Source organism: Lutjanus erythropterus, chromosome 19 (assembly GCF_056507025.1).
Source record: "Lutjanus erythropterus isolate fLutEry1 chromosome 19, fLutEry1.hap2, whole genome shotgun sequence".
Classification (NCBI taxonomy): Eukaryota; Metazoa; Chordata; class Actinopteri; order Lutjaniformes; family Lutjanidae; genus Lutjanus; species Lutjanus erythropterus.
Window position 1 is genome coordinate 21,460,464 of NC_139335.1, and position 19,194 is coordinate 21,479,657.

The window sequence follows — 19,194 nt, forward strand, 5'->3', positions numbered from 1 at the left end:
GAAAAATACTGAAGTTACCCTTTAAGCTTTTATTCTCTGACTCAGACATTTTCCCTACTTAAGCTTTCATCTTCTCTTTTCCCTCTTCAGTGCCAATTAACCTTTGGTTCCTATACTGGCATTATTTCCTGTGCTCTTTCTCTCCTCTGTCTTTTCATTTCTTCACTCTCCTTCTGTTGTCATCACTTCCTCATTACTCAGCTTCTCTCTCCTGGCCTGTCCCTCGTCTCTCTTTCAGTTCCGCAAAATAAAAGTCTCACTCCTCTGTTATTCACTCAGATCCAGAGCAGTGTCCTGGCACCGCCACCCACAGAGGAGCTCAAGCGGAAAGTGAGAAGTACGTTGGAGTCCCTCGGCCTACAACCGCCGGCCGAGAGCTGCAGCCCCCGTCTGACTAGCAGCATCTTGTATCCCTCAGACGAAGTGAAACACACTCAGAAACACCTCTCAGCTGCACAAATGTAGGCACCTGCACTTTCACCTATACATGAACTACAGCTCACGCTCTGCAAAAACCACAAACATGCCTCTGTAAGTATCTGAAGTGTTGTAAAGGCTACAACACATGCACACACACACCAGTAAAGATGCCCATACTGTGTTAAAGCATCTTCATTGATTTTTTTCAGGCATTTTATTGAATGTCTGTGTTTTTCGCTTAATCTCTTTGAAAGTGTGCTGTAGAACACGGGGTCATTACTGCATCTCAGTCAGAGTTAGTACTTGAGGGCTCGGTACATCTGTCGTGTTGATTGACTCCCTCCCTCACAAACACACGCACACGCATGCACACACACTCAATCTTCCTTTCACCCACCCACACACTCTCATATACTCACTCTATGTCTGTTCAGTTTGATATCTGCTTTATTGTATGTTGTTACATAAAAACAGTATTGTCATATCACATTAATAGTAAATAAATACACCCATTAACAAGGGGAGTGCTGTCAGCGGTGATCAAAGCAGCAGCTTGACACAAAAAACACCAACTAGAAATATTTTATGTTCAGTAAACGCAATGAATAAATTCAAGTGAAGCCTCTTAACAGCATGTGTTTTCAAAAGTAAACTCTTTCTCTCTCAGACACATGCACACTTACTTTCTTCTCCCTTTGCTTCATCCCTCCTTAACTATTATCTTCAGGTATGTTGGAGATGTGTCCATCTTTCTGCCTGATTTTACCATCAAAGCAGGCTAACGTTCCAGCAAACAGATATTATTTTGGCTGTTGTTACACCATCAGTTTGGCAGCTTGTTTCATTGTTCATTCACTGTTACATCTCTTTACACATTTTGTATTTGTTTTCCGTTCTGCTCTTAAAGCAGCACCAAGTTGTCTCAGAATTTTCAAAAACACCTAAAGGACATTGTCAGACATAGAGTAAAACTTCAGTGGGACATTTTTGTGTTGATATTTTGAAATATACAACTGTGGAGCGATAGAAGTGGTCAAGGTGAGACCTATCATTAGTGTGGTGATATATTCTGTAACAAGGCTCATTTCCAGTAAATTAAAACTACTGTTCAATTAAAATACTGCTTGTTTTTCTGGGGGTTCTTTGGGTCCTGGCCAGGCGTTGTGAGCAAAGGTGTGAAGGACACTTTTGACTTAATTGAAGTACAAATCACTGTGATTCATGTGACACATAAAATGGAAGTAATTGACCTGATCAGGACGGCAATTATCCTCATCCCACACCTCAGCATCAGCACCTTCACAAAGCTGTCAGTTTGTGAGAGTGTGGCGCCCAGCAGGCCACTGGAGTGTTTGACAGTGACGGTGAGGTGGTTGAGACGAGCTGCAACGATTAGTCAATTAATCAGTTAGTTTGTTCAAAAGGAAATAATTGCCAGTTATGATTTGATTGATAATTGATTAATGGCTTCAGTCATTTTCAAGCAAAAATGTCAAATATTTGCAGGTTCCAGCTTCTTAAATGTGAGGATCTGATGCTTTTCTTTGTCATTTATGATCAAGAGTCTTTGTGTTTTGGACTGTTGGTTGGACAAAAGAAGCAATTTGAGAACGTCACTTTGATCTCAGTTTGATATTTCTTAGATCAAACCAGTGGTTTTCAAACTGTTTGCGCAAATATATTACCACTGAAATATTTATTAATAAAATATAAAAAATTACATCAAAGCAGTAACCCGCCTGTTTTATACCAGACAGGTAACAAAATTATTAATTATTTATTTTGTCTTTGACTAACCTTCATGCCAACCAACCTAACCAAAGACATATTATACATAGACACAGCGTTGATATTTGGATTGTTGCCACTATATGGGACGGGACAAGACTGACCAGTGAACAAATGCATGTAAACGGAGAAGCTGCAGCTCATCTGGGAAAAAAACACTGTAACATTTATTTCTCAACCGATTTCAATGAGTACTACTATTCGCCAGTAAGAGGAAGAGTTCCCAGAGTTCACAGAGTGCAGACTGCGTCAATCATGGAATCTCATGTTTTTAGGATATAGAATTTGCTTCTGAATCAGGAAATCAGATTTTAAAAATTAATTCCTAACTTTTTCTATAGTTTTATTTTGCAGTAATGTAGGATTGTAGCAAAATCACATGGCACACCAGTCTGCTGCTGCTCCCAAATTATTAATTTATTAGTAGTGAAATTAAATTAAAAGGCAGATTAATAGATAATGAAAATAATGATTTGTTGCAGCTTTAGTCAAAACTTTGCTGCTATGGGGAGCAACTGTTGGTGATGTGCTTGGGAAATGTCAAGGTTGGCGGCAAGGCAAATGCAGAAGAAAATCTTAAATGAACTTTTTCTCTCAAGGATCTTTTCCTCTTTGAAATATGCACACCAAAATAATATGCTGTAAGATTTCAGCTTCTGTACTTTAGAGTCAGGTGCAGATGCAGCTGCATGTCTCAAATTAGATTTCTGTATTCCCCTACACTGTAAAAAAAAAAAGTCAGATGTGATTTTATTGGAATTAACTAATATTCTGTCATAAATGTAATGTAAATATACAGGTTTTATTCATTTAAGTTATTTAAACTTGAAATGTCTAGTATTTATTTTCAGAACAGTTAAGAACTTATAAACATGAGTTATTCTCACTTGAATTCTTTTGATTTGAAATGATGGGTTGAATGAATGTACTGTACAGAGTTCAATCAACTTATTAAATTGAGTTTCTAAAGAACCAAAGATTCCATACTAACATGCTGTTTTGCTGCTGAAACCGTATGTGAGATTTTCTAGTATATCCAAAACCTGAGTATGAAATCTGTAACGTGCCAGGTGCAAACTTTTTCCGGGTAAATATTACAGTATGAAAGCACAGAACACTTTGCTGGCAAATATATCCCACAATGCAATGTGGTAGTAATGACAACAACATAACAACCAAGGCAGGTTCAGGCCACTTGGTGTAACAATTCAAATGTAAGTAAGGTTTCACTTTGCTCGGCATGATATGTTTTTTAAAAACATATTATATTATTTTTATTATAGTTGGCGTTCCCATGGTTACATGTCCAACCGAGGAGGAAGTGATGCAATACGTACTGAACACACACACATGTGTATATATTGTTGTTTTGTTTTGTTATTATGAGGCTGGTCAAAATGTCAGCACTGAATCATCATTACCTCTAACGAAACCGACACATGAAGGAAACGGAACGCACCCCACGCTCTGGCGGTGTGTCTCTCTTTAAATCTTCCGTGCGGAAACAACAGCCTCCTCCTCCTCCGTGTTTAGCGCCCGCTGGCTGTCATTCGTCCAAGGCGAGCCAGCCGGTGCGATCGTGGCGCTGGCGGAGTGGAGCAGCGAGAGCCGCATGTAAATGAACACCTCCACCTTCGCCTGGCTGTTGTCACCTGAGGATCGAGCGGGGCAGACGGACCGTCTCGTCCTCCTCCTCTCATCGGCGAGCTGACCTTAAACGCCTCGTGTGGAGATAACGAGGTTAAACTGCACTACTTTGGAGCGAACCCTGTCCGATAATCGCCGCCGTGTGGCGCCGCCGTTTCTCGCTTCAACACGGTGAGTGATCCGCGAGTTTTGTGGCCGAAATGTTCAGCGCTTTATCTGCTGGATCTCCGGTGCTGACCGCCGGCTGGCTGGTGGATCCAGTGGGGCACACAGCTGCGATGACAGACGGGAATCATTTGTCGAGGAGCGACTTCAAATACTTGGTTAATTCCCAAAAGCGCACCCCTTGAGGACCCCTTATATAAATAAATGTGATGTATCAATGCGGAGTTGTTGTATATGGCCAGTAGACGTGGTCTTACATCACAGCTTCATAATAAACGCGTGATTATCGGCATTTAATTAAACAAATCTACTCATTATTGCGTGTAGACCGTGGCGCGGCTGAAGGGACCGCGGGTCAGTTAGGGGACATGCAATCAATTAAGCGTCTATCTGTAATTGATGGTCCACATGACAGTCTTTATCCAGACTCTGCCATCATCATCACCATTACGCATGTCCGCGGCTCTGCCTCTGCATGAATGATAACCGAGGGAGAGCCTCACAGATGCACGCAGAGAGAGAGAGAGATGATGTGTCAGTCCTTGAACCTCAAACCTCCCCCAGCAGCAGCAGCAGCAGCCTGGCAGCCTGAGGGGAATCTGGACCCACTCCTGCCGCACATCCAGCTGTCTGATAAGCATCTTGCTTCTCCCACCCTCACAGGAGTGAGTGCTTTCACCCCCAGGGTCAGTTTTGCCGCTTGAAATGAATGTCACAGAATTGGTTGGTCAACAGTGTGGACTGCTTCCCACTGTTGATTGAAGATTTTTTTTTTCTTGTCCTGCAGGATCAGAGAATTTTCAGATGGGCATTGCATTGTAGAATATCAGATGTGTGTTTTCATCCCACAGGGGATTCAAACGCAGAGTGGAGCTATTTTCATGGCTCTGTAGTAGGATTGGATGTGGTAGCCTACTTATCTGACAGAGCTGGAACGTGGATCTCCCACACAGGAAATCAAACTTCAGCCTCTCTGCCACGGCAGATTGTTGTTGGCAGAGAGGAAAATCTCCTCCGGCCAAGAGATTTACGTGGGTTTACACGGCTTCAGCAAGAAGTGCTCTGCCTTCAGACCTCCCCGCGGCGAGCACACCTTGTCCAACGTGAGTGCCACATGGACCGAGCAGATCTGAAGCAGGCCCTCCTGACTTGGATGCTGAAGATCAGTCGGGTCAGCTGGAGGGAAATCCAGCCAGTCCAGAATTCAGCAGGGGGAGAATGTGAAGGAGGCACAGCTGTCTTGTATTAAATGGTCCTCTGATACGTGTCTTGGGCTGATGTGAATAGAGTGTGCTGTAGGATGGAGGAATGATCTCCTTGCTGCTGTTAGAACTGAAATCACCCCAGTGGACGTTAATGGTTTATCTCATTTCCCTAAGCAGCCCAGCCCACAGTTAACATTGTAGCATTTCACAATCACTCTCATTTGGTTAGGCTCCAGCGAAGTGTAATCTGATCTGCAAACGTGGGTGCTTGACCAGTAGTTTTTCTTATGACTGTCTAAAATGATCATCCTGTGTAATTAGGGTTGCCTGCTTACCGTTAATGGATGCATTTAGACTCTCATTCCTGTGCTGCCCATGCCACATTAGAGATGATTGATCCACTCTTAATGTCCTTCTTACGCCACTTCTTAAAGTCTCAGCACTTTGCCCCATTGCACGGAAATGTTAACTGCTGCTGGATATATATATTATATATATATGTGTGTGTGTGTGTGTTGACTGCATTAAATTGTGCCGGTGGCGATAACCTTTTTGTACATAAATATCTGTCGGAGCTACATGGCTGACTGCTTAGAAGCACACAGGAACATCAAATAATCCGACGAGCCGCTGCCACGGGGGAGACAAGGCCCAAGTTCCTTGGCTGTTATCTAGAAATATTGAGGCTTTCGACCAGCACTTAAGGATATTTAGTGCAGCATTTCTCAGAAAGCTGGGAAGCCACCCAAAAGATGTTCTCAGAATGCACAAATTGGCCTTAATCGAACATTGTCTTCACTCAGCTGTCCTCAGGAACACTTGTTTCTGCTGACTGTGTAAGAAAAAAGTTGTCTTACAGTTTTATTTTTAAATAACAGGCTTTGGACCACAGAGACCACCACTTAAACCGAAAGTACCCGCAACATAAATGGGTTTGTCGGCTTTGTTTTTCAGTTACTGACAGATCCATAATAATAACTTGAGATCAACTTTAAGATGCGAATCGTTGGACAGTTTTGCTGTTGTAAAAGCAAAGCTGTTGTACAGCGGGAAGAAGTTTTATTATAGAATAATCGCTGTTGGTCCAGTCATCAGTGCTCTGAGGAGGGATGGTGTATGTCTAGGAGCATATGCTTCCCCCTCCTGATATGAGTGAGAGATTTAGGGGCTCATTCAGTCTAAATTAACATTCATACCCCAAGACGTTTGTGCTCTTCCTAGTCCTTCAGATTCAAGAAATCAGCAGCCGAGCTTGTAAAGATTAATTCTGTCAGTGCAAAATCAAGTCCCCGGTGCTCATTATCCTCTTGCACAGTCTCGTACCCCTCCTCAATCTTGCACGCACTCTTCTATCTGAGTGTCTTTCAGTTTTTCCGCTGTGTCTTAGCAAAGTTACATGAAATATTCACCAGGAAAGCTGTTGGTTCCCGCAGGGTCTCGCCTTCACAGTCCTCTACCCCCGCCTGCCTCCGAAAGCCTTGACACCCCTCCACTCGCGTCCTCCTCCTGCTTCTCACAATTTGACTCTCTCTGCATGGCCCTGCAACTCCCACCCAAGCCCCATACCCCTCTGGTAGTATCACTGATGGAGCCCTTGTTAAATTATGCATGAATTATGTGAATTATGTCTTGTAGCTTTTCATCAACACTGTCTTCTACCGCCCTCCAGTTACTTCTGTTTTCTGCTAATGTTTTCTTAAAAATTTGGCTTTCATCAAATTTTCATTTGATGAGGCCCTATTTTTAGCTGTTGTATTTATCTTCTCACTTTCACCCTCCCCTCCTCCTCCCTTTCAAAGATATAAAAGGCCTCAAAGGGAAAGGATTTCGCAACTGGATGAAAAAGTTTAAGAAGACCAGCGCTTTGGATGGAGAGACCAGGGGGGCAGGAGAAGACAAAGTGGGGAGAAATTCTGGTACAGACATTGTAAAAGTTCCTCTGGGAATTATACAAGTGCCAGACATCTTTTTAAAAGGAACACAAGGAGCCTCTCTTCAAATGTGGGCTCCCCACTAGTGTTACATATTGACCACTTATTCCCAGCATGTCTCTCTTTCACATATTTCCAAAGTATCACCGGATTGAGGGCCTTTCCAGCAACACTGGAAGAAGAAGAAAAATGGATTCATGAATAAGAAAACTATTTTTGCTGTTTTCAGATGATATCTCTGTATCAAAAGAAAATGTGTTCAGTGTGACAGTCATAGTCAGAGAATGTTTTGTGCTGTCTGTCTTCTGTAGCCTTGAATAAACTGAAATCACACAACTCTGTGCCAACAGTTTGATGTCCAACAATGTGACGTACCCCTCATGGCTTGTCATGTCTGTCTTCAGGAGAGCGCCTCTCTGCCGACCCCTGCTGACCATGCGGAGTGTGTGTGCCGTGGTCCTGGCACTCGCTGCTGCCGCCCTCAGCTCCGCAGACTCGGATACGCACAGACCGAGACATGACTCCAACCTGGAGATCTGTATCCTTCAGCTGTCAGCGCGCAGAGCCGCTGCCAAATGCACAGGCGACGAGTCACCACAGCGCGAGCCTGTGCATGTTCATGAGTGTGCCTTTTTAAATTTGACAGATGGGTGAGTTGAGATGAGTGAGCGTTTTTAATGTGAGTTATGCCCATGTGGAGAGCATGTGTCCTCCTGACCTCCTCTTATCAGACAAGCGGCTGTTTGAGACCAAGAGGAAAGATCAGCTGAACGCGCTCAAGAATCTGGTGGAGCTGAACGACATCAATCAGCAGTACAAGATCATAGACATCATGCTCAAAGGACTCTTCAAGGTAGGGGGTGTGTGTGCATTGCAGCTCACATCGTCTGTGGGCAGCAGCAAAATCAAGCACAGACAAGGCCACTAGTATAAAAAAAAAAAAACATGAAAAGCAACAGTTATTTCTAAGAGCTCAAACTTCTTGTGCTCTCAGCAGATTGAAAGATAAGAAGGTTCGTAAACCAGTAGAGAATCAAAAAGCTTCAAATCCAATGATTACATTCATCAGCATGTTTCCTCGCATTCATTTGAATGTTAATTCAGACTCAGCTGCTTGGAGTGCCATTCACTGACACTAAGCTTGGAGCTTTGCTGTACAGTACGCCTCAGTGTTTCCCAGAGGATAGTTATCTATGCGTGCTTCTCAAGGACAACTAGCATAGTCTTCAGTGGTTGAAATGCATTGTCAGCATTTCTGTCCTGTGTCTGTGTGAGAGATTCTTAAAGGTATAGTTGAGATTGTTTGAAGTGAGGCTGTACGAGGTACTTATCCATAGTCTGGTAAGTGTATTACCTACAGTAGATGGCAGCTGACACACCCCCAGTTTGGAGAAGCAGAAATGACATTGGGAAGCTTTTTCTGATGGGAAGCCACCATCATATAAGTGAAATATCATTCTTTCCAAACCAACCAATCAGCAATTTTACCTAGCTGACCACAGGAGTTACTGTTCTACCACTTCCTTGAGTCAGTTTATATTATTCGTCATTGTGTGACTTTGGTGAACCTGAACTTATCTTTTAAAACACCCAAGTCAACACGCTAACACAAATAAACTTACCGATCAAGGCAGTGGGAGAGATCGATATTTGGCTTATATAACGGCGGTCTGACAGCAAGATAAAGTTATGAAACAGCGTACACTGATGTTGGTTTTTTTTTTTTGGGTGGCGAAAATACATTTTGCTGCTGACCCTGTCCACAGCACTACATTGTTGAGCTTTCTACACTGGTACTCCAGGTGCTTGTACAAACTGGGGGCGTGCCAACCTCCATCTACAGTAAGTGATACACTGACGGTGGATAAGTCACACAACCACACTTCAAAAAAGCTGAACTATCCTAGTGCCGCTGCTCGCGTTTGGACAATATGCAAATCCCATAGATGCTGCAGTGATTCAAATCTCATTCTGTCTTTTTGTGCTCAGTGTGTCTGTATTTTAACTATAATATGACAAAAGCGTGAAAAAAGATGTGTCTATGAGTGGGTGGACGCAGTGATTCTCCTTGACACAACTTTAAAAGCAACACAACAGCCAGACTGGTTTGAACCACTCGTTGCTGGTTGTAATGGAACTGTGAAGTCGTGTTTAGCAGATTCACTGCATCCCCTGATCTCATCAGTGACGGTGGTGTGTAAAATGATAGGAATACGTTTTTCTTTAAAATCTTAAAAGCTGTATTTTTCACCTGCATTGCCACGGCAACTTAAATCCACAACCCATGGTGTAAAGTAAATAACTGTTGAGCTATTTTTCTCATTTCTCAGGTGTTGGAGGACTCAAGACAAATCCTGGTTGCAGCCAATATGCAGCCTGATGACCCTTTCCCAATGGACGACAAGATCAAAGAAGGTCTGATTCACTTTTCCTCCTCTTCCTCTTGCTCTTACTTATATAAGCCTTTTTATTTAGCAGCATCTCTTGTGTGTCTTTCACACTCTAACTCTGTCTCCACCACCTCTGGTTTGTCTTGTGCTCTGTTACCCACTTCTAAAGGCTCCACCTCTGTCAGTCTTTCTTTCTCTCATCCCTTTTCTCTTTTGGTGCCAGCGGGTGCCAATAATATCAGCTTTCTCTTTAAAGTGTGTCTGTCTGCTGCTCCTTTCCCTTTGTTCTATTTATCAGCATGTTCTGTGTGTTTTGTCAGCACAAATATATCATCAAAATTGTCCTCATCTGTCTTCTAATGGACCTATCTATTTCACTCTTTCCTCTCTTTATAAATCTCCGCAGCTTATTCCCATGTGGTGGAGAATACAGCATTTTTTGGCGATGTGGCGTTGCGTTTCCCCCGTATTGTCCACCACTACTACGACCGGAACTCGGACTGGGGCGGCCTGCTGCGCTGGGGGCTGAATTTCTGTAACCAGACAGGGGTTTTCACAGGAGGAGCCCACCAACATGTCCTCACACTTGTAAGACCAGACTATCATCATCATGTTGTTATTTTAACACATGTTTACTGTGGGTAACTGTATTATCACGATCCACTGATAACTTCTGCATCAAGGTTGTGGAGATAAAAGATTCTAGCTTTAATGACAATGGTAAAAGTATTCACAAAACCATTATTATCTGCATTTCACAGAGCTACACACAAAGACAGTGTTACAGCTTAGATAAAGCTGTTGAGAGGTAATGTGGTTTCAGGCTAAAAGTAAAAACCTTGAAAACGTGAAAATTAGAAGTTCTTTCAACTCGTGCTGGTGTGTAAGGTATACGCTGGTTTTAATTCTAATGGCCGATTCATTTCTTTTTTTGCAATTTTCTGTACAATTGAATCTGGAGGAAAATGTTAGATATAATGATACTTCAAGTTTTTGCTGAAAGAAATTAAATGAACCAAGTAATTGTGGCATTAAACGGTTATAGCCCTATTGTGAGGTCTAGATGCAGTGTTTAGTTTAAGTGCGTGGTGAAATGACTCTCTGCAGGAGAGTACGGTGATGACACAGAAAACAATGCAATAAAAGACTTCAATGCAGTGTAGCACATAGTGGTGTGAATGTGACTGCTGCATAGACCTGACAGAAATATCATAGTTAGGAATGGGAATTGAGAACCAGGTCAGAATTGTCCGATCCATCAGAATCGTGTGCTTGAGTTTATTAATTGCTGACCCCCATTAAGGTTTTTGTATGATTTTATACTTTCAAATGTTACCATAGCATGTGTATGAAACCCACAACCAAAAAATAGTTATACATTCTGACACTGTGTTTCTTATGTATGGAAACTAAGAGGGGCTGTCATTTCTAATGCTGTGATCTCAAGATCACAAGTTAATTATTTTGTTATCTTAAGATAATAACTACACTTACCTGAGTGGGTTGAACAGCCCCACTCAGGAAGTGCTGAATCTTCAGGCATTGTAACACCCAGTCCTGTTAATGAATCTTTTGATAATAGGTCAAAGAATTTCTTCATCTCAGCATAATAAATCCTGTTTTCTCATGATAACAAATTAATGACTTTGTTATCTCAAGATAATTGTTTTGTTGTGGGTTAATTTATTTTGTTATCTTGAAATAACAAAGTTATTATTTTGCCATCACGAGAATTGCAAGTGTAGCGTTCTCTGCTTCTATATATATGGATGGGATTGCTTTAAAAAATAAATAATTCCCTTTATTGCTGACCCCTTGGAACCCTCTTAGGGACCCCTGGGGGTCCCTGGACCCCACTTTGACAACTGCTGCTCTATGTTACAATAATATTAGTGCAAAGAAAAACCTATATGAAAGAAAACCTAAATGAAAACAGATGGAAACAAAATATTCTCTCATTTCATTTCCTGTTGCTACAGCCAGCTCTCTGGCCGCAGCCAGCTCCACTCAGGAATCAATAACGGGGTCGATAAAGAATCGGACCAATGAGCAGAAGCGATAATGGCATCGGTATCAATAAAATCTCAAGAAACCCCATCCCTAATCATAGTTTGTGTTACACAGTAGATATGGATATTTTAACGCAGTCTTCTGTCATGTCAATGTACAATACATCTTCCTAAGTGTCGGCAAATATCTCTCAGTCATCGCCGCAAAAAGTGCCATTTCCCATCAAATTTGTCCACGGTGTATTGTGACCTTTGAAAGTTAAAAGAGCAAAGCAGATAAAACGGTATTCCCTGTTTAATGTGTAGGTTAATGAATGAAACTCTTGCAGGATTAATCTGTGACCTTAGCAATGTGCCAAGAGGATTATATAGTGGATTAATTCTGAGACTCAAAGCAGCAGCAGTTAGTGCCCTGAAAAGTGTGCATCCAGCCCTCACTTGTACCTCAGTAAACCCCACTCTTAGTTTCTGATGTAGCTCAAAGTGTCTAAAGCTGAAATGAGAAAATAAGATATAATACTTAGAAGAAATGTCTATTTTGTCTGCAAATGCTTGCCAAATTACACCAAAGTGCCTTTTAGCTGATGTGTCAGTCTCATTTTCATTCCTTATCTGCTTTGAAGAAATGATGAAGTGCCCCCTCTTCCTCTTGTCTTGTCTTTGTCATCTGTCAATTCTTCTCATCTCTCAGATGTCACAGGAGCTGGGAATAACAGAGAAAACTCCAGACTTTACAAACCCGTACCGCACAGAGAGAGATGATGTGAGTAAGACGCATACTTGTTGGTCACACTCGACCTCTCTTAATTACTTCCCCATCAACATTAATGTCCTAACGAACCCGTAGCTTAAAAGCCACTAGCTCTCACTGGGCAACCACCTCCTAACACCCTAGGGACCCCCTAAGTGCAGTTTTATAGCCAGTAACAATAGTAACACGGGCAGATCCTTGTTTCATCGTACTGTTTGAGAAGAAATGACATAATCCCTCACATAGACTCGATAAGAACCTGTCTCTTGTGCTTCAGGTGCTTCACACAGCCGAAGCTTTCCAGAAGATCCTGAGGGAGGAGGAGAAGAGGAGGAGGAAAGAAGAGAAGAGGAAAGAAATCAGGAAAGGCCCTCGCATCTCACGCTCCCGCACCGAGCTATAGCGCTGCTGCCACTGCCGCACCTCGTCGTTTGTGTAGAGCAGAGACCAAGAGGACGGAGCATACGCACAGTCCACAAGGGGTGGCTTGACTTGTAGACTCCAATGACAGTGACGTACAAAAAGCCAGGTGCTCTGTTGAAAACAGGAGAGAAAACCTCAAAGTGACACAAAAAAGTGAGGTGAAAGTGGAGGTGAGTCAGTTTCTGACAAAGGCCTGAATCGCTGTACAGCTACAGTGATTTATAATTGGAAAATCTAATGTATGAGAAGTAAAAGGCATCTCCGGAGCAGGAGTTGATAAGGGAAACACTTTTTTGATAACTTGACTATTACATAAATGTACTTTGGAATATAATTAATTTTAGTATAATAAATTTGCTTCAAACCTTTGCAGAACCCCACTGTATTGTGTCTGGTCTAGATTTAATGTGTCCATATCTAATGTGTGTGATTGCCAAATATAAATTTGACCTCACTTCATTAAATTTGCCCTGTTTTTGGTTAGGCTAAGCTTGAATTGATGATAGGATAAAGTTTTTATTTTGTTTATTTTGTTTGCCTCAAATTCAGACTTGTTTGTGAATAAGCAGATTCATGTTCCTATCACTGCTCAAAATTTAAAGGACACATCTTATGTTTTGTTTGCCCAAAGGATAACATAATGGTGTATATTATTTTTTTTGTGTGTGTCCTTTTTGAAAATTATTTTATCACCGTCAGTGGGGACTATGTCCTCACTATGAATTTTCATTTCACATATTTTGGAAAGCATTAGTCATTATTTTCACACCTATCTTTTTAGTTGTTTCACTTTATTTGCCCTTTGTTAAGGATGATGTTATTGTGTTGAAAAAAATCTGTTACCCTGAAATACAGTATATGACTTTCCCTCCTGCAGCCCTGCACCAGTTTCTTTGTTTTTTTCTTTTTCTTTTTATATTTGCTGGAAATTGACATATTTTAATGGTTTAGGATTCTGTGGAATTGAGCTCGATGTAATTTTGACATAGTATTAAGACTGTTATAAAACTATATGTATATTCAGAGAAAGAATATCATTGCTGCAGAATGAACAAGCCATTTTATTATCGAATTTAATGAAATAAAATGACTCTGATACGTACAAAAGAAATTGATTTTTATCTTCCCACAGTGTGTGTGTGCGCGTGCGTGTGTTTGTGTACAGATCAGCCAACAGAGGGCAGGCAGCAGCCGCCAGACTTTAAACAACTACCTAAAATCCAGTGTTTATATTTGGACTCGAGAGTTTGAGCTGAACTCAACACGCAGCTTTAGCTACATTCAGAAGATGAAAACGAAAGCTTGACTGCAGAGAGGAAACGACCTCTGTTTTAAGACTCCGAGATGTCTTATAACGTCGACTCCGGTAAGATGGTCTCTTCGTGGCGTGATAGTTGCTCTTTCCATCATAAGTTAGCAACCTGCTAAAGCTAATTAGCTTGCTAGTGTGCAGTTAGTTAGTTCTAGCTGTTGGCGGTCAACATAGCTAAAATTAGCTGGATAATGGAGTCATAGCCTGACGTTTAGGATTAAAACTTGATGTCGGGATTTGATGTATTGCTCTTTAGTTTCATGGTTGTCGCTGATTAGTATTTGAGTTATAAACGTCAAACCATCTGATGCTAATGGTTAGCGCTAGCTGTTCCCTCTAGCTCACCTTTAACGTTATGTAACAGTAGCTAACCTCAGCAGGTGGGATGTTTGGTGTCTGTCGAGACCCTTCCTGACTTTCTATGTTCCTCACTATGGTGTCAGTTCTATTGAAGCTAATGGGAGATGCATTGTCAATCATGTCATTAGGAAACTAGACGCAAATACACGAATGCTCACATTTTGAAAAATTGAAAGAAAAAAAAAAAACAGTCAATATGTAGTGCTCTGTATTCATACTTTTTTCATGTGAGCTGCAGAGTTTTGGAGATATCGGTGGTATAGATGGGTATAATGTGATATGATGGAACTCGGCTTGTGCTGCTTAAAGCACCAAAACTAAATTTGAAAAATTAAAAACCAGTGTTTCTTTTCAAAAACCATGACCTGATGACTCAAGATAATCCACAGACTTTGTTTTGCGCAGTTTCATATAGGAACTACTTTCTTGCAGTAGAATCTACTGGAACTACTTTCTGTCTACTACAGAGAAAATAGTTCTTCCATGAAAGTGCTCACAACAAGATCTGTGCATTATCTTGAGTAACTGTGTCGAGATTTCTGGTAGGAGACACTGATTTTTAAATTTTTCAAATATATTTAAATTTTATTTATGTAGGTGTCTAAAGCACCACAAGCCAAGTACCATCTAGCCCTATTATATTTGATTATATTGGAGAGAATGCAGACATCTCTACAGGCAATATCTCCAAAACTGTGAAAGTCACACGAAAAGTCCGGGGGGGGGGGGGGGTGTCCAGGGGGACATTTGGAGTGAAATGGCCCTTTAAACTTATCATCATAATATCCATTTATTTGTTTGTTTTTCATGTTGTTACTAGGCTAATGGTTGCCTTATCCCTAGTGCTTAAATTTCTTTATTCATCCCCATTCTTATAGTTAAGTTATATACTGATTATTTTATTTCATTTATTAACTATTGTCATTTATGTTATTATTGTTCATTTTTATTCTTCACAGTTTTTTTCAATATCGTAATTGCTGTTTGGCAACACATGACAGTGTCAACAAAGCTTATTGAAATTGATTCCATGGTTCATATTAGCCTATGTGATTGCAGTGAGTCTATCAACATGACCTAACAATAGTTTCAGAAAGTTACAGACACTTTTTGTTGTGCAGTTTTTCCACCAGGAGCTGAGGAAGAGAAGGAGGAGCCAGTTGACATGGCGGGTGAGAAAGTAGGAGACAACTCTGAAGCCAGATGGAGCAAGGAACTCAGGCTGGTCCTCATTGGAAAGACCGGATCAGGCAAGAGTGCGTCTGGTAACACCATCTTGGGCCGAAGGCACTTCCTATCACAGATCAGTGCCAGCTCTGTCACCCAGATTTGCCAGCTCGGGAGCACTGAGCTTGCAGAGGAAGAGGATGCTGAAGAGGATGGCCAGACTGTCACACAGAGGAGGATGAGGAGAGTTATGGTGGTTGACATGCCAGGTTTTGGGGACACTCACCTCACTGTGGAGCAGATTCATGCAGAGATCGCCAAATGTGTGTCTCTCTCTGCCCCTGGGCCACATGCTTTCCTCCTCATGGTGCCAATAGGACGATACACAGACAATGAGAACCAGGCTGCTTGCGAGTTGACCAAGATATTTGGAGAGGATGCACTCCGTCACCACACAGTGGTTGTCTTTACCAGGGGTGATGACTTGGAGGGCATACCAATTGAAGAGTATCTGAGGGAGACCGCACCTGCTGGGCTGAAGGCTCTGATTGACAGGTGTGGGGGCAGGTACCATGTACTCAACAACAAAGACCGCAGTAACACAGTGCAGATTAAACAGCTCGTAATGAAGGTGGACAAGATGGTGAAGCAGACGAACCAAGGGTTTTATACAAATGCAGTGTTTTTAGAAGCAGAGGCTGCCATCAGGGAGGAGCAGAAAAGGATGTTGAGGGAGCGAGGTCAAGCTGAGGGGGAAGAACGAGCGGAAAACAACAGCAACATGGAAGAACAGGTTCAACTAGCAAAACGAAGGAAGTGTGATCTGGAGTCTGACAGAGCAGAGAGCACTGATCAAGGGTCACAGGGGGTCAGGAGGAGGGAGTTGGAGAGAGGAAATGAAGAGGCTTTTAGGGTGGAGAGATGGAGAGAGGAGAGCAGAGGCAGCCCCTTCAGCCTGCTGAGAGACGGAGTTGAACAATGTAGGGACCGGTTCAGAGGCAGGCGCAGAGGAGGCAGCAGGGCCGTGAGCAGGCGACAGTCTCTCGGTTCATCCTGGATGAGGAGGGAGGCTGCACTCTCTGCTCAGGTGCTGGAGAAAGTTAAGGTCCTGGTGGCTGCTGGAGCCACAGGCATGGCGGTCGGGGCGGTGTTTGGGGCAGCTGCCCCTTTAGCAGCTGCAGCCGGGGCGTCTCTTGTAGGGAACTCGGTTGGTTTCGCTGCAAGTCAGTTTGCTGGGATGTCTGTAGCAGGAGGCACAGGTGTTGGGAAAGCTGTGGGGGCCATTGTGGCAGCAGCCTCTGGGAAAACTGCAGTGGCTTTGGGGGCAGCAACAGGTGGAGTTTTGGGTGGTTCTGTTGGAGCCATTTCTGGTGGTGACGCTACCAGTCCTAGGGAGGGCGCCCTGGATGCCCTGGCACAGGTTAGTATCATAGGAGCCTCTGCTGTGGGAGTGGCAGCAGGTGTGGGAGGCACCGTGGGAGCTGGGGCTGCTTTAGGTGCAGCTCTGGATGGAGCAGCTTTAAGCACAGCAGCCCTCAGTGGAGCTGAAGCGTCATCAGTAGGAGCAACAAGTGTGGTTAGTGCCCCTGTAGCTCAGAGTTGTTTAGCTTCAGCAGCAGGGCAGCATGCAGTGGCTGCTGTAGGAGGTGTAGCTGCAGGGGCTGGTCCTCCTCAGTGTGCCGCAGCAGGAGCAGCAGCCGTAGCTCAGGAGGTGGCTGCGAATGTCCCAGTGGCTGCTGGCTCTGCTGGTGCTGTGTGTGGGTTAACAGGGCCCAGTGTGGCAACAGTTGCCAGCAGGGTGTCAGAGCCCTGGGGTACTGTGGCAGCAACAACACGTATCCTTAACGCAGTGGCTGAGATAGGCAAAGCTGCAGCAGGCATTGCCCTGGCTGGTGGTCTGGTAGTGAAGGTGGTGAAGGAAAAAGTCAGATGTGGCACAGGAACAACAGAAGCTAGTTACACAGAGAAGAAGTCATATGAGGTCTACTGGAACAAATAAATACAGGCTATGACTGTGACCAATGAGACCATATTCATATTTTTTCCAAGGCTCCTGATGAAGTGCTACACTCCACAGTTGCTCCCCTCAGTGAGAGGTATTGCTATTAGTATGGAAAACACCTCCAAGATGTATAGCTAGCAGCCAGAACAATATAATGCAACACATAAACAAGTAATCACAATAGATAAAAGACAGCAGAACATTTTCATTTTAAATGCTGGCTGGAACAGTTTGAGGCTGGTGAATGAGTTCAGTGACATTTGCGTTGCTATGTGGGATGACTAATAAAGGATCAGGTACACAGACTTGAAATAAAATAAATTTTTTATAAGGTTGTGAGTCATTTTGCACCCGGTCGTTTTGAAACCAGAACTAATGTTTTCATACACATTTTTATAAAATAAAGAGAAAACAAAAGGAGACATTTACTTCTGGAAACTGGGCTGCTGAAAGTGTGAGTCGTCACAGTTCAGCTGAATGAATGACAAGAATTTCATAAAAGTTTGTAATTAAATTTGATTTTCTTTTGCCCTTTCTAAAGAAGTATCACAGAACTAAAAGAGACGAGAAGAAATGCTCTTAAGCGCCACATTACATGTTTGCTGGGTGAGATTAAATGTTGATGTAGTAAATCTTATTTACTTTAGTGTGTGTTGAAAATGAACAAAGGACTTGAGTATTAAAAACATCTGGCAGATGACAGATGCATTGCAGTGTTTCACATCTTGTTTCACATCCTGTTATATGTAAAACAGACACAGGTTTTGCAGTTATGTAATGTATTAACTCTGGTTTTGACCAACCAGTACCACCTGTTTTCAACTACAGTAAATGTATCAACATTGTCATTAGTGTGTTAACTTCGTTGAAGTTAAATAAACAACAACAGAAAATGTCTGAATATGTTGGCCTCATCTTTGTCTTCTCTTGTTGAGTTTTTTTTTTCTGTTAGTACCTCATCTGTGGCACTTAATGTTATTAGAAAATTACCACAAGCATATTTTCTGAAAACACTTCTATGTGCTTGTGCTTACCATGTAATACACATAATATATTCATAATTAAACTTTACTACTGTTATCTGTATTTATTAAAACTTAGGTATATTAAACAGCAAAATATGTAGTTACTTGTCTTCCTTAGTCTAACATGATTTTTTATGGAGTTTTTTTCTGCACTGTTGCTGCTTTTTAATAAAAGATCTGTCAACTTTCAACTGTACTATTTTTGTGCAAGAAATTGGTGAAAATCATTTCAGTGTGAATAGACAGTAGGAACTTATTTTTTGTTATAGGGGAGTGGTTCTCAGACAGGGGCCTGGGGATGCCTAAGGGTCTGTACCAATTAGGTTTGTGCAAAGTTTATTCTTTATCTTTTAAGGATTCCTTGGCTGGAGAAAAAAGAACATCTGTTTTTGCATATTTACTGAACACAAAACATTTATGTGACAGAAGGGAAGCATATTTTCTTGTCAAGAGTATTGCATAATAGCAGCAAAACGCCTATAATCTGAGTTAATATGTCAGCAGAAGTTGTTTGATTTTATTTATTGATGTATTTATTTATATCAATCTTTTTTTTTAGTTGTTAAATTTGCTTAATGAGGTGGTCCACTTTTATTCAT

At 42.1% G+C, this 19,194-nt stretch overlaps 3 protein-coding genes across 4 annotated transcripts in view; all 3 read left to right on the forward strand.

Moving 5' to 3' along the window:
- The window catches only part of mei1 (meiotic double-stranded break formation protein 1), a 68,366-nt gene extending 64,161 nt beyond the window's left edge, over positions 1-4,205 (forward strand). Inside the window, 4 exon segments of the mRNA XM_084744194.1 lie at positions 280-407; positions 1,148-1,203; positions 3,720-3,822; positions 4,064-4,205. Coding sequence (XP_084600320.1) covers positions 280-407; positions 1,148-1,203; positions 3,720-3,822; positions 4,064-4,205 — 429 coding nt within the window.
- Positions 3,731-13,109, forward strand: ccdc134 (coiled-coil domain containing 134). 2 transcript variants are annotated; one of them, XM_084743621.1, is made up of 7 exons: positions 3,731-4,026; positions 7,561-7,694; positions 7,888-8,009; positions 9,487-9,571; positions 9,953-10,134; positions 12,247-12,318; positions 12,584-13,109. In XM_084743621.1, the coding sequence occupies exons 2-7, from the start codon at positions 7,592-7,594 to the stop codon at positions 12,707-12,709; spliced, it is 690 nt and encodes a 229-aa protein (XP_084599747.1). In that variant the 5' UTR covers positions 3,731-4,026; positions 7,561-7,591; the 3' UTR covers positions 12,710-13,109. The 2 variants fall into 2 exon arrangements, with proteins under 2 accessions (XP_084599747.1, XP_084599746.1); XM_084743620.1 differs by lacking the exon at positions 3,731-4,026 and adding an exon at positions 7,134-7,152.
- An 814-nt stretch (positions 13,110-13,923) lies between these two features.
- Positions 13,924-18,471, forward strand: LOC146309768 (uncharacterized). The gene is made up of 2 exons (XM_084743619.1): positions 13,924-14,095; positions 15,523-18,471. The coding sequence occupies exons 1-2, from the start codon at positions 14,074-14,076 to the stop codon at positions 17,565-17,567; spliced, it is 2,067 nt and encodes a 688-aa protein (XP_084599745.1). The 5' UTR covers positions 13,924-14,073; the 3' UTR covers positions 17,568-18,471.
- The last annotated feature ends 723 nt before the right edge of the window (positions 18,472-19,194 follow it).

Excerpts from the sequence above, each read along its gene's own strand:
- ccdc134 (XM_084743621.1), top strand. The coding sequence starts at position 7,592 with ATGCGGAGTGTGTGTGCCGTGGTCCTGGCACTCGCTGCTGCCGCCCTC. Across the intron at positions 8,010-9,486 it reads TGCTCAAAGGACTCTTCAAG|GTGTTGGAGGACTCAAGACA; the intron begins GTAGGGGGTGTG and ends CTCATTTCTCAG. Across the intron at positions 12,319-12,583 it reads ACCGCACAGAGAGAGATGAT|GTGCTTCACACAGCCGAAGC; the intron begins GTGAGTAAGACG and ends CTTGTGCTTCAG.
- LOC146309768 (XM_084743619.1), top strand. The coding sequence starts at position 14,074 with ATGTCTTATAACGTCGACTCCG. Across the intron at positions 14,096-15,522 it reads GTCTTATAACGTCGACTCCG|TTTTTCCACCAGGAGCTGAG; the intron begins GTAAGATGGTCT and ends TTTGTTGTGCAG.